A 23661-nucleotide genomic window follows, 5' to 3' on the forward strand; every position below is an offset into this window, starting at 1 on the left:
GAGCAAAGTGTGTATGCATCACAGCAAATGAGGACAGCAACAAAATGCATGAAAGAACCCAGTCAAGAGTACCACTCAGGAGTTAAGAGAGCTAGGACACAGGTAGGGCCCTGGCCTTTTATGTGGCCAACCTGAGTTCAATCCCCATACAGTCCCCTAAATACCACCAGGAGTGATCTCCCTGAACACAGAGCCCCTCCCCCAAGAAAACAACAAAAAAGAATCTATAAAAGAAAAAAGAATTTAAGAGGTCATCTTTGTCTCAGAAGGACTAGAAAATTGGAAGTTGGTACAGGAGCTCCAAAGCTGGATTCATCCGAGGACCCAGGCCTTGGTGAAGTTCAGTCCCTCAGGGAATGTCCTTACCAAGGGATAGCAGGTTCCAGAAGTTCTCTAGCATCACATCCCAGTACAGTTTCCGCTGGGCGGGCTCCAGCAGCCCCAGTTCCTCCTCTGAGAAGACCACAGCTACATCCTGGAATGTCACCTCCTCCTGCAACCCCAAACAAAGAGTATCTCAATTTCCCAACAAAGGCCCCCTTGGAAGAAGGGAAATAACTGGGCAGAGTGGAAGGCTGTGCCAGACCAGAATCACTTCGAGAACAACATAAATATTCCAGACAGTAACAAATTAGGTTGCAGATTTTTTTTCCCCTTGCAGAATAAATGCAGAGGAGAACAACTGTTTCCCATGGATGCTGGTTCCCCATGGAATCGTTCTCTTAGGATCAGATCCAAGCAGGGGAGCCCCGCAGCATCCAGGACTCTGAAGCTTCAAAGCTGCTATGTAAGAGCAGGCTCTTTTCTCAGGGCTCCCCTCGTTGGTGCATCCCCAAGTAGGAACACACATGATCCACCAGACCAGTCAGTGAGGACAACTGTTCTTTTTTATTAGTTTTTTTTTTGTTTTTAGTTTTGTTTTAGCTTTTGGGCACACCCAGTGATGCTCAGGAATTACTCCTGGCACTACAGGAATTACACTCTGCACTCACAGAAATCACAGTTGGTAGCACTCAGGGAACCATATGCGATGCCAGGGATTGAACCCAGGTAAGTTTTGTGCAAGGCAAGCACCCTACCTGCTACACTATCACTACAGCCCATATTCAGTTTGTTGGGGGCCACACCCAGCAATGCTCAGGGTTTACTGTGGCTCTGCATTCAGGGATCACACCTGGCTGGATGCCAGGGAGATATTGGGGATCAAATCTGGGTCAGCCACATGCAAGCCAAGCGCCCTCCCTGCTATATTACCACACTAGCCCTAATTCCCAGAAATCTGTCAGTGAAAAACAACTGATTCTGGTTACGTGTACTTACTGGATCTTCCATTAGCTTATCACATTTCCATATATGGACTGTCTGCCTCTACTTTTTCTTTAGTGCCTGCTTATTAATGTCCTTCACTCATAATTCACTTGGGCCTTTAGCTTTTGGTTCTGTAAAATTTCTATTAAGAGCTTTCAATTTTTGAGCAAATATAAATATTTTTCCCCAGGTGTTTTTTTGTGTGTGTGTGTGTGTCTGGAGGTTCATGTGCTGGGGATCAAACCAGGGCTCCTCATAAACCCCTGATGCTTATACTATCTCCCAGGGCCCCCTATTACTCTTTTTTTCCCATACCTGTGCATTCCTGGAGGTGACTTGGGAACTCAGAGAGGTGCCTGGAATCAAACCCAGGTAAGCCATATACAAGGCAAGAGCCTTAACCTACTGTACTATCTCTCCGGCCCTGCCAGCTATTGATTTTTGGCACTGCTTATCAAGTTAGAAAAGGTGACTCCACTGAATGCAAAAGTAGAGCAGCACCTCGGCTTGGGTATGGTTGAAGGCTCAAGTCACATTGCTCAAGTCCTTCAAAGAGAAACAGGTCGCATCAAATCGAGAAGAGACAACACTTTTAAATTCAGAAAGACAAGTCTGGCTCACCTGGAATTTGGTCATTTTTCCCTCCTCCTCTGGAAAGGCTGAGTCTGAGGAAAGCACAAGGAGACAGGGAGAAAAGAGCCATCAGAATCTGGCCAACACTGTCACGAGCCCTGGCTGCTGGAAGCGACATAGCCCTCGTGCTCCTTTAGCACCGTGGAATGAGTGCAGCATTTATCAATTAGGGGACAGATCCTGCCTATCTATGGGAGAGCTGGAGGAATGAAACAGGAGGCAGGAAGCTTTGAGAACACTGTCCGGGAGCATCATCCCTGAGCAGCGGCGTAGGTGACATACAGCCTCACCGACAGTCCTTAGGAGTTGTCACCAAGAGCTGATACTCTCTGCTCTTGGTCTTTTTGTGTTTTGGGGCCAGAAGCAGAGGTGATCAGGGCCTCCTCCTGGTTCTATACTCAGGGATAACTCCTAGCAATGCTCAGGGAACCATATATGGTGCTAAGGCTCAAACCTGGGTTAGCCACAAGCAAGGTAAGTGTCTTACCCTGGTCAGCCACGTGCAAGGCAAGAGTGCAAGGCAGGTGACTTACCTGCTATACTTGCTTTCTGGCCCCTTGTCCTGTATTTTCACATCTGACAGTGCTCAGGAGTGATCCCTACGGGTGCTTGGGGGACCATTATGTCATGGTGGGGAATCAAATTTGGGAGACCATTATGTCATGGTGAGGAATCAAATCAGGGTAAGCCGCATGCAAAATTGCACAAACCTGGGCAGAAGCTATGGGATGACTCAAGGAATTCTGACTCAAGTCATCAAAACCTCAAGCCTTATTGTAGGTGGGGACCTACAACAAGATAAAAATAAGGACTGTCCTAGGATTACTGTGAAGAATAAATGAGACACTAAGGGGCTGGAGAGATAATACAGCGGGAAGGGTGTTTGCTTTCACACAGATAACCCAAGTTCTAACCCCGGCATCCCATATGGTCCCCCAAGTCTACCAGGAATGATTCCCGAGTGCAGAGACAGGAGTAACCCCCAACATCACTGGTCATGAACCAAATACTGGGGAAAATAAATAATAAATAAGTCATTTTGGCAACGCCCTGACACTTGAGGAAGCTCTCAATAAATGTAGATTAGAACTGTTTGCCCCCCTATTACAAAGGAGGAAACTGAGGCTTGAGCAGGAGGCAGAGAACACCTGATGGCAGTTCTCTGCCAGAGCTAGCCATTTCCACCTTCCTTTCAGATGCTTCTACCAATAGCAGCAGACAGGAATGCAAGCCTCACAGGAGAGAAAAGAGAGTTGAAGAACTCGGGAGGAACAGACCGGAAGCCAGGGAGACAGTGCAAAACAAAGGGAGCCCATGCTTCACATGCTAGAGCCTCGGGTCTGATCCCCAGGACCCATGTCCCTGGACAGCACTTAGAATCACCCCTGAGCACTTTGATGGGAGTATTCCTTGAGCAATACCAGGTGTGATTCCCCCCAACTGCCCCTCTGCAAAAAAGAAAAAAAAAATGGTCAAAGAAATAGTACAGTGGATTAGGCACTTGTCTTGCACATGGCCAACCCAAGTTTAATCCCTGGCACCCCATGCTTCCTCTGAGCACTGCCAGAAATGATCCCTGAGCAAAGAGCCAGGAGTTAGTCATGAGCACTGCCTATGTACACCCCCCCACCCCAAAAACAAATAAACAAAACCCAGACAGGACTACAAAGCCAAAGGGTCTGTTTAAGGGAACAGAGAACAGAGTTATGAAGGGGTGAAGGGTGCAGGCCCTAAGATGTAAGCAGGGGTATGTGATTCGTGCATCTCTGACTTGCTAGTACTTTGTGTCTCCATCTTTGTGCCTCAGTGACCAATCTAGAAAGGAGAGAATAACAGCAATGTCTGGCAGCCTGAATGTCCCCCAAGAAGTTCTCTCAAGTGGTTGCTGTGCATGAATGAGCAACAGTGTGCCCCTCCTCAGGGTGGCATGAGAAGCTGATGCCAAGCAGGAGTCTAGAGACCATGCAGCCCTGCAGTGAGCACCCTTGTGCAGTAAACAAACTGCCCAACCTTACAGGGCAGCCTCAATAACACTCGGGTAGCTCTTAAATGATTCTTATTCCAGAGTGTGTGGAAACTCAGGGCAAAGTGCATTGGCTGGGGGGGGGGGGGGTCCACCAAAGCTGTGCTCGGGCAGCCCAGGGCCACTCCTTGCCCAGTTAGGTCAGTTGATGGTGCCAGGTACCAAAATCAGGGTCTCAGTCCCTGAACCCAAGGCATGTGCTCCAGCCCTGGCCCTATCTAACTGCCTATTTATTAATAATTTTATTCATTCCACCTCAAATTAAAAACCCAAGCATGGAAAAACTTTCCAGTTTTGTAAGAAATACCCTTTCAGAATTTGTGGTTCCCGGGCCAGAGCGATAGTACAGCGGGTAGGACATTTGCCTTGCATGAGGCGGACCCGGGTTCAATCTCCAGCAATCCTATATGGTCCCTCAAGCACCGCCAGAGTTAATTCCTGAGTGCAGAGCCAGGAGTAACCCCTGAGCATTGCTGGGTGTGAGCCCCCAGCTTCCCCCCCTCAAAAAAAGCAGAATTTGTGGTTCCCTCTATTTCAACTCTCTGCCTATTCAGTCACACTGTTCAGTGAAATATTTTGCAGGGTGATCTTTCCATCAGCTCTACAGGAAAGCCAATAATGGGTAAGTCAGCTGTTGAGGGGAATGGAACTTACTCAATTTTCTACCTCCAGCACCCGGGCCAATGCCTATCACACAGGAACTGCTCGGTAGACACTTGGCCAGTCCCAGCAGGCAGCAGCCAACCAGAAGCATGAAAGAGCCACAGAAGCAATGCTCTCAAGTTGCCCCAAGTGAGTCATTCCGAGGCCGATACCAGATGGAAGGATGCGGAGAGGCTGGTGGGTTGTTATTCGCATGTTTCCCTGCTTGGTCTTTCAGAGGTTGTCCATGGACAAGATGAGGTCATCTTGGCAAGGAAGAGAGCCTCCAGACGTTTAAAAATATCTTCGTCAGTGTCTGTGAGCCAGTGATGGAGCTCAGCAGGGGAGCACTTGCCTTGCACATGTGAGGCCCTAGGTTCGATCCCTGACACTGCCATAAAAAAAAAAAAAAACAAAGTCACATGTGTACATGGGCTTGCTGTAAAAATATATGGCAAATAGGCGGCTGGAGCGATAGCACAGCAGGTAGGGCGTTTGCCTTGCATGCGGCCGACCCGGGTTTGATCTCCGGCATCCCATATAGTCCCCCCCAAGCACCGCCAGGAGTAATTCCTGAGTGCAAAGCCAGTAGTAACTTCTGAGCATTGCTGGGTGTGACCCAAAAAGAAAAATATATATATACATGGCAAATACCCACTGAAATAAATATTCAAAATGACTCATTGCCTGCCTGATGGACACCAGGTTCATTAGCCTATTAATTCTTTAAATGTATAAAGGAAGGAATTCAACGATTGCCCAGGCTCAGTCTCAACTGCCCCAAGTCCAAGAATAAGGAAACAGATAATTATGCCACGTACAGCTAAATAGCAGAGCCAGACAGAGGGGCCACAGGAAACAAGGGGTGAGCCTGGGAGGGGATCCACATAAACTCAGCTTCATGGAGCCTTGGAGGCTGGCTGAGTTCCTATAAAAAGCAAAGCAGGAAAAACTGAGAAACTGCAGGAGAATGATGAAAAGAAAAGTGAGGATGAATCGGAGGCAAAGGGAATAGGCAGGGAGGCAGGGAGGCAGGACTCAAACCAGGACAGGGAGGGCAGTCATCTGCTGCAAACACTCAAGGAAGGGTGGATATAAAGATTCCTTTGATAGTAGGAGCAGACTCAGGTTCCAGCAGAACAATCTGAGAGGGAAGAAAGAGGCTTGGACAAGCTTCCAGTGGCCTGCTGTGCGTCTCATTTCTAGGGAGCTGGAAGTATTAAAAACCTACTTTCCTGGTGGCCCTTGCTTCCCCAGATTGTCCCTGAATCACTTTTTTTTTTTTTGGCTTTTTGGGTCACACCCGGCGATGCACAGGGGTTGCTCCTGACTCTGCACTCAGGAATTACTTCTGGCGGTGCTCAGGGGACCATATGGGATACCGGGAATCGAACCCATGTTGGCCGTGTGCAAGGCAAATGCCCTACCCGCTGTGCTATCACTCCAGCCCCCTGAATCACTTTTAAATATTAAGATTCCAAGCAATTCAACTTGGCAGGTTGAGTAACTTAAAAAAAAGTCTCTCACAGCCCAAGGCTGTTCAACAGAAAGCCAACACAGCCCAGATATTGTTTGGGCTTTTTCACTTGGGGGTGAGGGGTGGGGCTTTGGGTCACACACGATAGGGCTTGGGGGCGACTCCTGGCTGTGGGCTTGGAAGGCACTGAGGGGGGTGTTCAAGGGATCCAGTGACATCAGGGCTCAAAGCCAGGTCTGCAAAGCCTGTGCTCCAGCTCCCTTGCACTATCTCCCTGGTCCCATTTCCTCATATTTCAAAGAGAATAATAGCATGGTAATGAAAAAATTAAGAGTTGGTGCACGTAAAGCAGGAGAAATTATTTTTTAATTTAATTTTGCTGCCAGTGAGGTTACAACAGCATTAATGCTTCTGCTTCTGACGTAGAGTTACTGTCTCACAACCATCAAAGGGCCAAAAACCTTCTACCAGGGTCCCTTCCAGTGGCCTCAGCCCTCCCGGCTTGGCAACCTCAGTTCTGTTGTCTGAGTCCAAGGGTTTGTTCTCAATAGACACTGACCATTCACTTGCTTTGTGAGCAGTAGAAATTCTGAACCCCGAGGTGGCTCTTCTCGTACCCGACATACACACAAAACTCCCCAGAAGAGAAACAAAAAAGCCAGCAGTCACAGTGTCTCAAAGACAATTTGCTCTCAATCTTGACAAAAATGAGCACAACTGGGCAGGCTTTTCAATGGTATGAAGAGGTCAGTGGATTCTGTGGCCTATCAGAAGTTAGAGGGAAGATAGGACTATGGAGAGAAGCATCTTTCTCTTCTAGCTGTGGCTCCAGGAATCATACTCACTGAGTTACTCCTCTCTGCTGACCTCATGGCAGGCACTCTGACAACAGTACATAAAGCAGAGGTGCCCACATCCCATGAGGAAAGGTAGAAAACCAAAACTGGTTAGGAGAAATAGTATGGGGGTTAAGACACTTGCCTTGTATGGGGCCTGCCCAGATTCAGTGAGCCACTAAGTGGGACCGCGCAGGATCCCTCCATGCACCACCAGGAATAGAGCACAGAACCAGGAATAGCCTCTGAACACCACCATGTGTGGTCCCCAATCTCAAGCCCCTTTTACCATCATCTGCAGGACCATCTCTGAGGCCCAGCTGTGGTGTCAGGGATGCAGGGATGGAACCGGGGTTGGCCACGTGCAGGTCAGCGCTTTAACACTCTCTCTCTCTCTCTCTCTCTCTCTCTCTCTCGTTTCAGGGCTTAAACCCTTGCATGCATGAGACCAAAGTAATCCCTGAAACTGGAAATAAAAAAAAAAACAGAGTTCTGGGGCTTCATAGTGGAGTGCATGCTTTGCATGCAGGAGGTCTGAGTTCAATCCCTGGCACAGCATGGATCGCCAGCAATGGGACCTCAAACCAAAAACAATTAAAGCAAAACGCCTTGCCCAAAGTATCAAAACTACTCAAGACACACATGACCTAGACTCAAATCCTAGAGATGGACCCGAGGGTTTCACATATGCACAGGAGGAACTCTAGCACTTCAAGCCACAAACCCCAGTGCTCTTCAGAAGCACATCCCCCGTCTCCACCACCTCTGCTGCAAAACAGGCGGTGAATGCAGCACTCACTACACAGGCCTCTGGCAGTGCAACACTTCATTTTTATAAAGCTCTCTGCAACTTAAGATTACTTTTGTGTGTGTGTGTGTGTGTGTGTGTGTGTGTGTGGCCACACCGGGTGGTGCTCAGGACTCACTCCTGGCTGGGGGAACACATGTGGTGCTGGGCATCAAATCCAGGTCAGCCCTGTGCAAGGCAAATGTCCTACCTACTGTACTATCTCTCTGGCACCTAGAATTCAATGCTTAACTGCTACATTACTTCTGCCCTGTACTTGTTCTGTGTGTGTCCCCAATTATTTAAGCAACAACCAAACACTTCCGTGGAGGAAACAGGCCTGTGGGGTAAGGGGGGGTGGGGTTTGCACTGCTGCCAGGACTCCTGGATTTGCTCCCTCCTTTCTGCAGTTCTTCAAACCCAGAAGGAATGGAAACTAGAAGAAACAGATCTTGTGCATGTGCTTGAAAAAGCCTCGAAGAAAGAAGAGAGGAGAGAGAGAGAGAGAGAGAGAGAGAGAGAGAGAGAGAGAGAGAGAGAAGAAAAGCGCCTGCCATAGAGGCAGGTGGGGGGGGTGATGGGAGAGAACCTGGGCACACTGGCGCTGGGAAATGTACACTGGTGGAAGGATGGGTGCTGGAATACTGTATGACTGAAATCTAATCATGAACAGCTTTGTAAAGGTCTCTCTCACAGTGATTCAACAAAAAAGTAAAAAAAGAAGAAGAAGAAAAAGCCTCTAAGGGCAGAACAGATGCAGTGCTGTTTCTCTAAATACTGGTCAGTAATGTGAGCATAGCTTGTTTTCCTTATTTTTCCTTGGGGGTGGGGGTGGGTTGGTTTACACCTAGTGGTGTTGGAGAGAGCAAGGAGGGGAGGGCATGGGGGGAATCCCCACTCTGTGCTCAGGGGAACATGTGGTGAAGGAGTAAAACTGGGGTCAGTGCATGCAATGCAAGTACCTTAATACCTAAGCCTACTCTCAGACCCAGAGGGGATAAGAATTAACTAGTTGATAAGAATGAACTAGTTGGAAGAGGGAGAGAACTGGGGGCTAAGGCCCTGGATGCAACTGACCTCAGTCTGATCTCTGGCGCATATGGTCCCCTGAGCAATAAACCAGGAATAAGCCCTGAGCAATGCAGAGTGAAGAACAACCAACCCCCCCTAAATAAATAAAACAAGGGCAGCATGTAATGTATAGGACCCTTGCCTTGCACGCAGACAACCGAGATTTAATTCCCAGCACTCCATATAGTTCCCTGAACACCGTCAGGAGTGATTCCTAAATACAGACTCAGAAATAAATGTTAAGCACCTCTGGGTGTGGACCCCAACCGAAAGTCAAACAAAAATCCCTCTCCCACTGTAGCACTGTCCACCCGTTGTTCATCAATTTGCTCAAGCGGGACCAGTAATGTCTCCCTTGTGAGACTTGTTACTGTTTTTGGCATATCGAATACACTACGGGTAGCTTATCAGGCTCTACCGTGTGGGCAGGATACTCTGGGTAGCTTGCTGGGCAATCCGAGAGGGAAGGAGGACTCGAACCCGAGTCGGCCACGTGCAAGGCAAATGCCCTACCAGCTGTGCTATCGCTCCAGCCAACGAAAGTCAAAGAAAGAACCTTCTCCCACATACACACAAAAATGAGACATCATGGCAAGCAGAGAAATATCATTCTTTTTTGTTTTTTTTTGGTGGCCACACCAGGCTATGCTCAGGGTTTACTTCTGGCTCTGTGCTCAGAGATCACTCCTGGGGGCCCTGGGACCATATGGAATGCTGAGGATCGAATTAGGGTGGGCCACCTGCAAGGCACCCTACCTGCTGTACTATTACTCCGGCCCTGAAATACACCTTTCTGATGCATATAATCTCGGTTGGCTGCATATAATGTGTACAAGCTAGCTTCTAGCTTGTCACACGCCTAAACGCTTCCATTTTATAAAGGAAAAAAAAAAGTACTATGTCATTAATTCGCAAAAGAAATATGCCAGGAAAACACTCATAGGATCTCCTTTCACTGAAAGGGGAACTGAAACAGGAAAACTTAAGTTCTTGCCCAGCATCACGCCGGTAGGGAGTAATCAAGGAAGGATGGAGGGGCGGGGGAGCCAGGTTAGCCCACAAACCCTGAGGGTTCCAGTCTGAACCTCCAGCACTCCCCAGAACCTCCCACGCCAGAGGTTCAGCTGCAGGGACTGGGGAGAAGGGAAGGAAAGTGCCTCCGGCGTGGCTTTTCTCCCTGGTCCCAAGAAGCGGCCGGCAGGTCCCAGGGACCAGATGGGAAATGTCTAGAGGTCGTCGAGGTGCGCGGCTCAACTCACCTCCCGGAGAGACGCTCAGGCCCCGATTGCAGCACCCTGGAGCGGAAGTTCCTCCGTTGGCGCCGCACTCCGAACTCCACTTCCCAGGGGCGCCTATCCGACTTCCGGACTCCACTTCCCAGGGACGCCTCCCGACTTCCGGACTCCACTTCCCAGGGACGCCTGTCTAACTTCCGGACTCCGTTCCCAGGGGCGTCGTTGGACGAGGCGCGCCCAGCACCACGCGGCACCCGTGCTGGCGCCAGTGCCACGAGACGCTGACCCCCGGAATCATCGGAGAGCTGCCGCCCCTAGCGGATGGAGAGCCCTTGATGACACCCCCTGGTTCACCCACGGAGCAGGGCACAAGCCCGAGTTCCCCCGGAATCAGCGCACCCCAGTCGCGTCGGGCCCTCCTGTAGGGCCCCGTCGCCCCCAGTTGGCAGTTTTCCTTTTGAAGGAGCTGCAGGGTATCTGGTATTGGAAGGCTTGGATGTTTGTAGAATTCACCTTAGGTTTTTTTTTTTTTTTAATTTCTTCTCGTTGTTTACTTTTACTGCACTGTAGCACTGTCCTCCCGTTGCTCATCGATTTGCTGGAGGGAGCCCAGTAACATCTCCATTGTTACAATCGGCAGAAATTGAAAATGTGAAAAATAAGTGGAAAATGTGAAGGGATGCTCGTGTGAACTAAATTTAGGGGCCATGAAAGGAATGTTGAGCTGCCCTGGCCAGGCTGTTAATTACCGTGGCCTGAACCCACCTTTGACCAACTAACCATTTTATTTATTTATTTTTTTTTTTTTTTAGATTTTTTTTTCCCCCTTTATTTTATTTTATTTTTTTTAAAGTTGTAGATTTACAATTTTTTGTGCTTTGGTTTCAATTATACAATGATCAGATACCCATCCCTCCACCAGTGCCCATTTTCCACCACCATGGATAATATCCCTCCCACCCCCATCCCCCCATCCCCCCCGTCTCTGTGGCAGGGCAATCCCCTGTGTTCGCTCTCTCCTTTTGGGTGTTGTGGTCTGCAAAAGAGGCATTGAGTGGCAAACATGTTCAGTCCATAGTCTACTTTCGACATGCATCTCCCCTCCTGGGAGGATCCTCCAAACATCCTTTATTTGGTGCTCCCTTCTCTATCTGAATAGCCCTTTCCTCTAGGATACCCGGCTGGCCTCTAAGTTATGGAGTAATCCTCCTGGTGCTGATCTCAGCTATTCTTGGGTATTAATCTCATACTTTGTTACTTTATATCCCCCAGATGAATGCAATCTTTCTATGTCTATCCCTCTCTTTCTGACTCATTTCGCTTAGCATGACAATAGCCAGAAACTGGAAGAAACCTGAATGCCCAAGAACAGATGACTGGTTAAAGAAACTTTGGTACATCTACACAATGGAGTACTATGTAGCTCTTAGAAAAGATGAAGTCATGAAATTTACATACAAGTGGTACAATATGGAAAGTATCATGCTAACCATTTTAAAAGGAGGTGAGGGGTGCTGAAACGTAGTACAGTGGGTAAGGTGCTTGCCTTGCATGCAGCCGACCAAGGTTCAATCACCGGCATCCCATATGGTCCCCCAAGCACTGCCAGGAGTGATTCCTAAGTACAGAGCTAGGAGTAAGTACTGAGCATCACCGGGTGTGGCCCCAAAACCAAAATAAATCAAAATACGGTCCCTCTTGAGTCCTACCTGAGCACCTCCCGGTGTGGCTCAGAAAATAAATTACTTAAGAATGTAATACAAATCTAATTTGCATACACCTAATAAACAGGCTCAAGTATTTAAGAATAATAAGAATTACAAAGAAGAATAAAAGCATTTTGAAAGTGCAAATTTTAACATACTTAGGAACAAAGCAGAACAGAAACATTTTCTGGGACTATGGATCAAACTCTGACTCAAACATATAAAGCACACACTTCACCTCTGGACTCAATGTTAAAAATACAGAAATGTAGAACTTATGGTCAGAACAGAATTCTGCACCCAACAACTGCTGAGCTGCGGTGGGGGGGGGGGGGGGGTCCATGTGGTGTGGGAATGGAATGGGAGACTCCCATAGTCCAAGCATGCACTCCAGCTTTTTAAGCCATCTCTCCACCAGAGTATACATTTTTAAAAAAATGTGCCACAGAGACAGTACAGGAGTTAAGGCGCTGCCACACATGCTGAAACCAGTTCTGAGCCCTGGTACCAGGGGGCCAGAGTGATAGTACAGTGATTGGGTGTTTGCCTTGTAAGCAGCTAAAATGAGTTCAATCCCCAACACCTGTGTTGGTGCCCAACCATATCATGAAGATGAGTCCTTGGATGCTGCCCTGCAAGCAGGAAGCAGAACCAGAAGCCCACACTGCACTAAGTGGGTGAGCAAAAGCTTGAGAGTCTGATTGATATGGAAAAGGCAAAACTGACCCTCTGTAGCCAGCAAATTCCTGCAGCACAAAATAGCAGCTTCCCCTTCTCACATATTTCAGACCTAGCTAAACTTTATATGTAAACATCCTTTCCTGTTTATCAAAGACCCCAGGTGTGAGGAGGTCATGACCTGTGTAATTATATTTCCAGGTGTGAGGAGGTCTGACCTATGTAATTGACCAAGTTTTTCTTCTTGTAACTGATTATGGTTTTCTTCCTTTAATTGATCATGTCTTCCTTACCTCCCATTCTTTGTTCTTCCTACACTGTTGAATTTCATTGGATGTGATTATAATAAGCCAGCAAATAAAAAGAGGCTGAAAAGACTGCTTTTTGTCACAAGATCTGAGTTTTGTGATCTTCTGTGCACCATAATTTCTTTCCTGTTCTTGTCTCAGTGCTTCAGACCGCCTAATCGATGAACGTTAGTGCAACACCCTGAGCAGGTGTTTGCCTGAGTAGGTGTTTGCCTTGTAAGCCGCTGAAATGAGTTCAATCCCCAACACCCTATATGGTCCTACAGGTCCTGCCAAGAGTCAGGAGTAAACCCTGAACACTACCTATTGTGCTTGCCCCTCCCCCACCAAAAAATATCCAAACAAAAAATCCCTGGCACCAATATGGTCCCCAAGTTCACCAGAGGTTACTCCTGGAGTAATCTCTGGTGTACTGGGGGACCATATTCCAAGCCCTGGAGGCCAGAGAGATAGTACAGCAGGTAGGATACTTGCTTTGCATACAGACGACCGGGTTCAATCCCGGCAGACCATAAAGGTCCTCTGAGACTCTCCAGGAATGATCCTTGAATACAGAGCCAGGAGTAAGTCCTGAGCATCGCTGGGTGTGACTAAACACATACACACATACATAATAAATAATAAAAGGGATTTTTATTAGGTTGGCTTTTTGGGAATGCCATACTCAGCAATGCTCAGGGCTTCCTCATGGCTAGGTTTGGGGGACCCTATGTGGTGCTGGAGATTTGAAAAAGTTAGACTATCTGCAAAGCAAGAACCCTACCCACTGTACTATCTCTGCAGATCCTTTTTTTTAACGTGTCTCATGTTCTCAGTTCATAGATTTTCATGCTAAACAAGATACCCTTCCTTCCTTTCCCCTTCCTTTTTCCCTTTCTTTCCCTCCCCCTTCCTTTCTTCCTTCACTATGGCCTATTCCTCCTCTTCAGTTTTTGCAAGGGTTTGAGAACCGAGTTTTGTGCAAGGAAGTTTTTATTCTAGATTCCATCTCTTGATTCAGTATTTGTCTATAGACTTTCTACAGTAATGTTAGATTTGTTTCTAGGAATTGATCCATTACTTCAGATTCATTATTTTACATAAAATTTGTTCATCAAAACAGTATGGACGATTCTCAAAAAATTAGAAATTGAGCTTCCATTTGACCCAGCAATACCACTCCTGGGAATATATCCCAGAGAGGCAAAAAAAGTATAGTCGAAGTGACATCTGCACTTGTTTGTTCATTGCAGCACTTTTTACAATAGCCAGAATCTGGAAAAAACCTGAGTGCCCAAGAACAGATGACTGGTTAAAGAAACTTTGGTACATTTACACAATGGAGTACTATGTAGCTGTTAGAAAATAGAAGTCATGAAATTTACATACAAGTGGTACTACATGGAAAGTATCATGTTAAGCGAAATGACTCAGAAAGAAAGGGATAGACATAGAAAGATTGCATTCATCTGGGGAACATAAAGTAACAAAACAGGAGACTAACACCCAAGAATGGCCGAGATTAGTACCAGGAATTTTACTCCATGGATTGGAGGCCAGCCACACATGCTAGGGGAAAAGGGAGCTCAGACAGAGAAGGGAGCACCAAATAAAGGGTGTTGGGAGGATCCTTCCAGGATGGGAGAAGCATGCTGAAAGTAGACTATAGACCAAACATGATTGTCACTCATTGCCTCTTTTGCAAACCACAACACCCAATAGGAGAGAGAGAACAAAAGGGAATGAATGCCCTGCCACAGAGGCAGGGGGGATGGGGGGGTGGGAGGGATGCCGGGATCCGTGGTGGTGGGAAATGGGCACTGGTGGAGGGATGGATATCTGATCATTGTATAATTGAAACCCAAGCACAAAAATTTGTAAGTCTACAACTGTACCTCATGGTGTCTCACTAATAAAAATTTTTTAAAATTTTTCTTCTCATCAGTTACACAGTGATCCCAGGTAGTTAGTGGTATCAGTTGTAATGTCATATCTTTCACTTTCTTTTTTTTATTGATTTATTTTGGCTTTTGGACCACACCTGGCAGTGCTCAAGTTACTTCTGGCTCTGTGTTCAGAGATTATTCCTGGTGGGGCTTTGGGGACTACATGAGGTGCTGGGGATTGAATCTAGGTTGCATGCAAGACAAATACCCTCCCTGCAGTACTCTCTCTCCAACCCCTCCTTGCTCCTTTCTTATCTTGCTCCCTTGCACTGAAAACTTGATTTTCTGTGGTGTTATGCTCTGATTTCCTTCTTTTATGTCTTGTGAATATACTATAGGTTTTGTCTTGTGGTTGCCACAAAGCTTATTTATAGATATTTATTTATAATTGCTTAACTGCTACCAGTGTTTCCACTACAGAATCAAGAAAAAAATTCCCTCCAGCTTTCTGCCTGATTGTGGCAGACAAGATTAAATGATTGAATGGAAGAATACAGAATGTGGGAAGACCTTCTATAGAGGCTCTCAATGACTTACACAAAATCAAAGAATTCACACTGGTAAGGGGCCACATGAATGCAAAGATGTATTCTTCCACCTAATCATTTAATCTTGCATATGTATAGGGCAGGAGTGATAGTTCATTCAGCTGACCCAGATTCAATTCTATCCCTGGCACCATCCCTGGCACCACATATGATCCCCCGGACCCCACCAAGGGTGATCTCTGAGTGCAAACCCATGATTAGGCCTAAGCACAATTCATACAATAATTGATTGTATGAATACAAAGATGGTAAGAAGACTTTAAAAGCTGCATACCTTATTCAACATCTGATAATTCATATCAGTTTGAAGCCATACGAATGAAAACAGTATAGGAAGTCCTTCAAGTCATGCTGGAGAACTTAAAACACATCAGTCAACTCATGCTGGAGAGAAGCCCTAGGAATGTAAGGAATGTGGAAAAACTTTTAGACTAGTTCTCAACTAATTTATTATTAACATTTCATACTGGTTTGAAAAATATATATAAGTTCCTTCACTCTGGACCCACCTCACAATCAAAAAACTGATGAGCTAATGCTCTGTATACTTTTCATAGCATTATGGAATCAAAACCAAAAATACATAAGGTAAAATCATAAAATATACATGAATCAATTTAATTGCTCTTTTATAGATATTTATTGAACATCTTAGAGCTATGAGTACATTTGGGTATAAGAAATTCAACAATGAGACATTTTCCCTGGATTCATTAAACCTATTTGAACCAGAAAAAAAAAGCAATCAATATGTAGAGAAATAATCAACTCAGAAAAATTTATAAATAATGTTTCTGCTCCGAATGCAGGTACAGTACGATTGAACAGTCCAATGAGGTGCTCTAATTCCCCCCACACAACACAGCACTCCAAAGGACAGAAAATGGAACGGTTTCAGTGAAGGATCATACTGGAATGCTCCTTCCGGACAGGCCATGCTTGGTTCTGCCATGCAGACTATGAATGTTCCTTAAAGAAACTGTACTCAGTGAATTTGTGTCAAAAAAGAAGTTAAAACACGGGAAAGAAGCTGAAGATGAAACTAGAAAAATTACAAGAAGTTCCCATTCAAAGCACAACTCCAATCCAGTAATTTAAAAGAACAGCTAACTGCAATACAAAAACAAAAGTTCAGGGAGCCAAAGAGATAGTACAGCAGGTAAGGCACTTGCCTTGCATACACACAACCTGTGTTTGATCCCTGGTATCCCACATGATCTCCTGAGTGTAGAGTTGTCCCTGAGAATCACTAGGCGTGCCCCCCACTCTGCTCTCCCCACAAAAAGAGGGTCCATTTCAAAAGCAATACTATTATGAAAATCTTACTAAAGATGTAAAAAGTATCTTTTAAGATGTAAGAAATACTTTTTTTTTTTTTGCTTTTTGGGTCACACCCGGCGATGCACAGGGGTTACTCCTGGCTCTGCACTCAGGAATTACCCCTGGCAGTGCTCAGGGGACCATATGGGATGCTGGGAATCGAACCCGGATCGGCCACGTGCAAGGCAAATGCCCTACCCACTGTGCTACTGCTCCAGCCCCAAGAAATATTTTTTAAATATTTTAACCAATATTTATATTAACAAATGAGATCATGCAGTACATAAAACATTTGCTAATCTGAATACATTCACGACTGGGAAGTAAACCAATCTGTCAGTACTCGATCACTTGACTTCCCATTAATCGTCGATTTGCTCTGGAGAGTGAACCCAGGGTCTCACCTATCCAAGAAAAATTGAGCCATATCCTCAGCCCCACAGACTGATACTTCTGCAAAATATAATAATGCTATGCAATATAAAACTATCAGTTTCCAAACTAATTTTATGCTTTTTTTTTTTTTTTTTTTTGGTGGTGGTGGTGATAGTGGATAGTGGTACTGGAGAAGGAATCCAGGGCATGTGGAAACAAGGCAAGTGCTTTACCATTGAACTATTTCCCCAACAATTTATGGCATTTTTTTTGGTGATGCCAGGAATTAAACCCAGTTCTACATTTCTCTTCTAATGAACAGATATCATTCTGAAGAACCATATCTGTCACTAAGCAACAGTTTGAGCCACTCTTGTCTGATAGCTTTCTTACCATTCAAAGTCAGAGTTTCTCATTCGGATGAATTCTAAGATATTTAAGTCAAATCTCAAGATATTCCTATAAGAGGATAAACCACATTTCTGAAGTTCATAGAATTTTATAGCAGTATGAATTTTCTGATATGCAGAGCAAGAATCAAGACAATAAAGCTTGTTTTTCCTATATTCCTGTTTTCAAGGAATACATAGTAACTGATATTTATCACTTTGTGCACACCAGTATACATCAATGTTCATTTAAATCATACAGAAGCTTAAAGCCCTTTCCATATTCCGTATATTCAAAATATTTCTCACTAGAATAAATTTTCTGGTACCGAAGGCTTTTGTTCATTCCCTAGTCCTAAGGTTTCATAAACATGCACACAAAATCTCTTCCATTGGAAAGCATCAGCATTACAGACTATCTCATTAGAATAAGTTGTCAATATAGTGGCTTTCTCACTTTCATATTCATGAGACTTATCATTATAAGTCTCATGACTTATAATGAGAATTATAATGATGAGCTGGAGCAATAGCACAGCAGTAGGACTTATAATGAGACTTATAATGATAAGCTGGAGCGACAGCACAGCAGTAGGTCATTTGCCTTGCGTGTGGCCGCCCCGGCCTAGCCAGGTTCAATTCCTCCGTCCCTCTCAGAGAGCCTAGCAAGCTACCGAGAGTATCTCGCCTGCACAGCAAAGTCTGGCAAGCTACCCGTGATGTATTCGATATGCCAAACACCATAACAACAAGTCTCACAATGGAGACGTTACTGGGCCCACTCAAGCAAATCGATGAACAATGGGAGGACAGTGCTACAGTTCTATCATTACTATTACTTCTCTCATGTTGAACAAGGTTTAAATTATGAGTAAAGATATCCCCAAACTCTTTATACTGTTTAAGGTTTCTCATCAGTATGAAATCTTTGGGGAATATAATGTTGACACCCACCACCACGAGTTATCCCACATTCCTTACATTCGCAGGCTCTGCCACCAGTATGGACTATTGTGTTTAATAAGACTTTAGTCCTAGCTAAAGGTCTTTCCACATTCCTTACATTCAAAGGGTTTCTCACCAATATAGATTTTCTGATGCTGAGTAAGGTGATAGACATGACTAAAGGCCTTCCCGCAGTCTCTACATTCATACTAGTATGGATTCTTTGATATTGAACAAGACTTGAGCCACAATGAAAGGTTTTTCCACATTCTTTCCATTCATAAGGTTTCTTACCAGCATGAAATACCTGATATTGAGATAGTTGATATCCACTGCAAAAGGCCTTCCTACATTCTTTACATTCATAGGACTTCTCACCAGCATGGACTCTCATGTTTAACAAGACTTGAGACCCAACTAAAGGTCTTTCCACATATCATTCAAAAGCTTTCTCACCAGTATGGATTTTCTGATGCTGAGTAAGGTGATAGCCACAACTACAGGCCTTTCCGCAGACTCTACATTCATAGGGCTTCTTGTCAGTATGGGTAATTTCACGTTGAATCAGACTTGAGCCACAATTAAAGGTCTTCCCACATTCCTTACATTCATATGGCTTCTCATCAATATGAAATATCTGATGTTGAGTAAGCTGATAACCTCAACAATCTCAGTAGAGAACATCACACTGCAGAGATGTCTCCCCACCCTATACCAGGCTGATTTAGCCAGGGCACCTCGGAGCAGGGCAGGTGTGTCCCTTCACCAGCTCCAACTTTATGAAAATAAAATTTAAAACTTAAAAAAAAAAGTAATGTGGAGTTCATGCCTGCTTCAATCAGCTTATTCAGTGGCTGAATAAATAGCAGTACTCCTACTATTTTTTAAAAATTATATAATTTTATAAAAATTATATAAACTTCCCACACAGAAATTTTTTTCCTGAGCAGTTGGTGCTGGGCTAGAAAATAGAAGAAAATAATTCAGAAGACATAGTCACAGGTTGGAGTGAAACCACAGCACATAGGGCATTTGCCTCGCATGCGGCCAACCTGAATTCGATCCTCGGCATCCCATATGGTCCCATCCAAGCACCACCAGGAGTAATTCCTGAATGCAGAGTCAGGAGTAACCCCTGCGCATCACTGGATGTGATGCAAACAACAACAAAAAAAGAAGACATAATCACTCAGATCCTAAGTTTCAAGGTTCTATTGAGAATTTAAACAAGAAATGAAATAAAACCAACTAACATTGTAATGTAATCTCCAGTCATGTAACACAATCTTGCAGAGAGGAGAATAATGATCTGTTCCATTTACCCCCAAAATTTCTGGCACAAATGAGAAAAATTACCTATAATCACCTGTTCCCCTTTCTCCCAAAAGAAGACATAGAACAAATGATACAGGTATTAGAATCAACAAAGTTGGCTAACAACTATATGTTATAGGTTATAGGATCTGAAAGAAAAGATGGATAGCAAACAGATGGGAAATTTCAGAAGGTCAAATGAAAACTTTAAATGGAACCAAACTTTCTACAAGAAAACTAACTCAGGCACAAGAGAAAAGAAGAAAAAAAATTTTAAGTCATGGCTGTGCAATCATATCAAACAATCCAACTGGAGGCAAGGAATACTTAAAGAAATACTCAACAATGGCTGAAATTTTCTCAAAACTATATTGATATAAATATATTGAGCACACTACAAGCAAAAATGCATACCAAAAAAAGCAATGGGGCAACAACAGAATGAAACAGTTGAAAGCCAAATTAAAATATAGTAAAAGCAAGTCAGAGGAGGGAGAACAGTGCTGGAGAAAATTGATCACTTGATCACTTGATACCCCGTTACTCATCTATTTACTCGAGCGGGTGCCAGTAACATCTCCATTCATCCCTGTTGCATGCTAGCGTAGCCCAATGGCATCTGTTCGTTCTAGGAACATGCAGAGCCTCAAACCGATCATTCAGGGTCTTGACGAAGAAGTCTGACCATCTTGTAGTTGGGCGTCCACGCGATCTTTTGACGTCCCGTGGAATCCAGTCAGTAATGGCTCTAGTCCAGTGGTCATCTATAAACCTCATTACATGTCCAGCCCATCTGATTTTTGATGCCTTGGCAAATGAGACAGTGTCCCTGATTCTTGAGCATTGACAGAGATCGGAACTCCGGATTCTATCTCTCATTTGAGTGAGGCATGATACTCCAGGCATAGCTCTTTCGATTCCTCTTTGAGAGACCCAAATAGTGTTCTCATCCTGTTTTCGTAGGGCACAGGTCTCTGAGGCATATGTTAATGCAGAAAGAACAGTGGAATCGAAGAGATGTGCTCGGAGCTGGAGGTTCTTTGTCCTCTTAGTTATTTCTTCAACACTCTTGAAGGCATTCCAAGCTGCTCTCTTCCTCCTGCGTAACTCAGGTGCCATGTCATTCATCATGTTGATTTCTCGACCTAGGTATATATAACTGTTGTATTCGGAGATGGTGGTTCCGTTGAGAGTGAATGGAACATCAGGAACAAGATTGTTTCTCATGAACATTGTCTTTGTGAGATTCAGTTGTAATCCGACCTTTCCACACTCACAGTCGAAGTCGGTCAGCATTTTTGTGCCGCTTGGCTGATGTTTGGTGTTATTAGAACGATGTCATCAGCAAAGCGGAGGTGGTGTAGTTGCTGACCATCTATCTTCACTCCCATTCCTTCCCATTCCAGTCGTTGCATGATGTTCTCGAGGATGGCACTCAAAAGTTTTGGTGAAATGGTATCACCCTGCCGAACCCCTCTCTTGACATCAATGATTACTTCTTCGTAGAATGGTAAGATCCTGGTAGTGAATCCGTAATACAGCTCATGGAGGATCCCGATGTATTGAGTTTGTACACCCTGATTGGCTAGGGCTTCTATGACCGCTTCCGTCTCAACAGAATCAAAGGCCTTCTTTAAATCAATGAACGTTAGACAGAGCGGCATCTTGAACTCCTGAGAAACCTCAATGAGCTTAGTTATCGTGTGGATATGGTCGATGGAGAAACTAAAGAATGAAAATTAACTTTACATCAGTAACAATGGAAGTTACAATATAATTAAAAGATATCATTATGGCCTAAAAAGTTTTCAATGAAGATTATGTGTATGTACATGTATTCTTCAAAAATAAAGATGAGAGATTTCCAGCCCCAACAATGAAGAAAATATATTAGACTTCACTGTCATACTACAAACACCTATAAATCATAAAATTAGATCTAGACACATGGCTGAAAATATTGCAAGAAGAGAAACTTATTTGGAAAACTTCTATGTATATATCCTGTCTGCCAGGCATCGATCTCCAGAGTAGAGTATGATGTCCAAACAGTGTATGGAAAATGTCAGTAATAAAAAGGTTGTCACATGCTAGGAGTCAAAATGTAAGCAGGCAGCCAGGGAGGTGGCTTAAAGGGCTGGAGTAAATTATTTGCATCAGAAACTCCAGGTTCACCCAGAGTGATAGTACAATAAGTAGGGTATTTGCCTTGCTTGCAGAGGACCCAGATTTGATCCCCCAGCACCCTGTATGAATCCCTGAGCCTGCCAAGAGTGATCCCTGCATGCAGAGCCAGGAATAAGCCCTCAGTACTACTGGGCGTGGTCCCAAAACCAAAACCAAAACCAAACCAAGAAAATACCCAGATTTGTTCCCTGGTACTATATAATTCCCAAAGCACCAAGCCCCCAAGCACCACCGATAACCAATACCGTTACTACTACCAAAAGTCAGCAGGAGGCGACATCCAGGAGGCTTAGAGCCCGGGAGGAGTTGGTGCGGAGCATGAAGGCTCTCGGCAGCTGGGCAAAGCAGGTTTGGTCCTGCGAGGCTGCGGCAAGGGCCTAGTGCAAGATGGTGCCAGGGGTTCGCAGCGCTGGTTGGAGCCAATCGAACGGAGGAGGAGGCGGCAAGGCATATCCCTGCAAGGTCTCGCTCCAAGGAAGATTCTAGGTGTTCCAGATAAAAGTCCAGATCCTGATCTAAATCTAGGTCTAGGTCCAGAAGAAGTTCTCGAAGGCATTACACAAGATCAAGATCTTGGTCCGGTTCCCATAGACGATCTCATAGCAGGTCATATAGTCAAGATTATCGAAGAAGGCACAGCCACAATCACTCTCCCATGTCTACTCGCAGGGGTCATGTTGGGTATCAGGCAAATCTTGATCCTAACTGCTGTCTTGGAGTATTTGGATTGAGTTTATACACTATAGAGAGAGATGTAAGAGAAGTGTTCTCCAAATATGGCCCCATTGCTGATGTGTCAACTGTATATGACCAGCAACCTATATGTTCCAGAGGATTTGCCTTTGTGTATTTCAAGAATGTAGATGATGCTAAAGAAGCAAAAGAATGTGCTAATGGAATGGAACTTGATGGATGTAGGATTAGAGTTGATTTCTCTATAACAAAAAGACCACATCACCAACCTCAGGGATTTACATGGGAAGATTTACCTATGGCAGCTCATGCCATTGAGATTACTACAATAGAAGATATGATCAAGGCTATGATGATAGGGACTATTACAGTAGATCATACAGAGGTGGAGGAGGAGGAGGAGGATGGAGAGCTACTCAAGACAGGGATCAGATCTACAGAGGACAGTCACCTTCTCCTTACTACAGTCAGGGAGGGTACAGATCGCATTTCAGATCTCAAACATACTCACCTCGTTGCTATTAAAGCATGAAGTTGAAGACTTTCTGAAACCTGCTCTAGAGCTGGGATATTGTTTGTGGACAATATTTTTTATTGTTTCCTCTTTAAAAAGTGAATAGAGGGGCTGGAGCAATAGCACAGCGGGTAGGGCGTTTGCCTTGCATGTGGCCAACCCGAATTCGATTCCCAGCATCCCATATGGTCCCCTGAGCACCTCCAGGGGTAATTCCTGAGTGCAGAGCCAGGAGTAACCCCTGTGCATTGCCAAGTGTGACCCAAAAGGCAATAAATAAATAAATAAAATAAAAAGTGAACAGTGCCTAGTGAAGTTAGATGACTTTTACACCTTTTATGATGACTACTTCTGGTGGAGTTGAAATGCTCTTTTCATTCTTCATTTGTGTAGTGCTTTGTTCAAAGTTAAGTGTTTTCAGAAAAGTATGTTTTGCATGAACTTTTTTACAGTCTAAATTTTGACTGCTGAGAATTTTCTATTGTACAAAACTTCATTTAAAGGGTTTTTCTACTGAATCCAGGGTATTCTGAAGATCGAAGCCTGTGTGTAAAATGCTACCAAAGGGCAAAAAGCAACAATAAAGTTTGATTTTCACTTTTCTAACATAAAAAAAAAGTCAGCAGGAGGCTGGAGAGATAGTATAGCAAGTAAGGTACTTACTTTGCACACAAAAAACCTAGGTTTGATTCTCCAAACACTGCCAGGTGTGATCCTGAGTCGAAAATAAGCTTTTAATACCACCAG

The 23661-nt window shown here is 44.7% G+C and overlaps 2 protein-coding genes and 1 pseudogene across 4 annotated transcripts in view; 2 read left to right on the top strand and 1 right to left on the bottom strand.

Annotated features, from left to right (window-relative positions):
* Positions 1-23661, bottom strand: part of LOC130044373 (zinc finger protein 45-like) — a 203019-nt gene that overhangs the window by 3162 nt on the left and 176196 nt on the right. The window contains exons 1-3 of one of the 3 annotated variants that reach the window (XM_056137095.1): positions 4619-4718; positions 1930-1973; positions 367-493 (exon numbers count right to left, since the gene is read on the bottom strand). In XM_056137095.1, coding sequence (XP_055993070.1) covers positions 367-493; positions 1930-1973; positions 4619-4718 — 271 coding nt within the window. Of the gene's footprint in view, positions 1-366; positions 494-1929; positions 1974-4618; positions 4725-23661 lie in introns of those variants that run through there. The other 2 variants (XM_056137096.1, XM_056137097.1) reach the window with 2 other exon arrangements.
* LYPD5 (LY6/PLAUR domain containing 5) overlaps positions 10459-23661 on the top strand; it is a 30998-nt gene continuing 17795 nt past the window's right edge. The window contains exon 1 of the mRNA XM_056137108.1: positions 10459-10492. The gene's annotated coding sequence lies outside the window, so the exon portion shown is untranslated. The remainder of the gene's footprint in view (positions 10493-23661) is intronic.
* On the top strand, positions 22156-23014 carry LOC130044387 (transformer-2 protein homolog beta-like; annotated as a pseudogene).

Source organism: Sorex fumeus, unplaced genomic scaffold (assembly GCF_029834395.1).
Source record: "Sorex fumeus unplaced genomic scaffold, SorFum_2.1 ptg000122l, whole genome shotgun sequence".
NCBI classification, from domain to species: Eukaryota; Metazoa; Chordata; class Mammalia; order Eulipotyphla; family Soricidae; genus Sorex; species Sorex fumeus.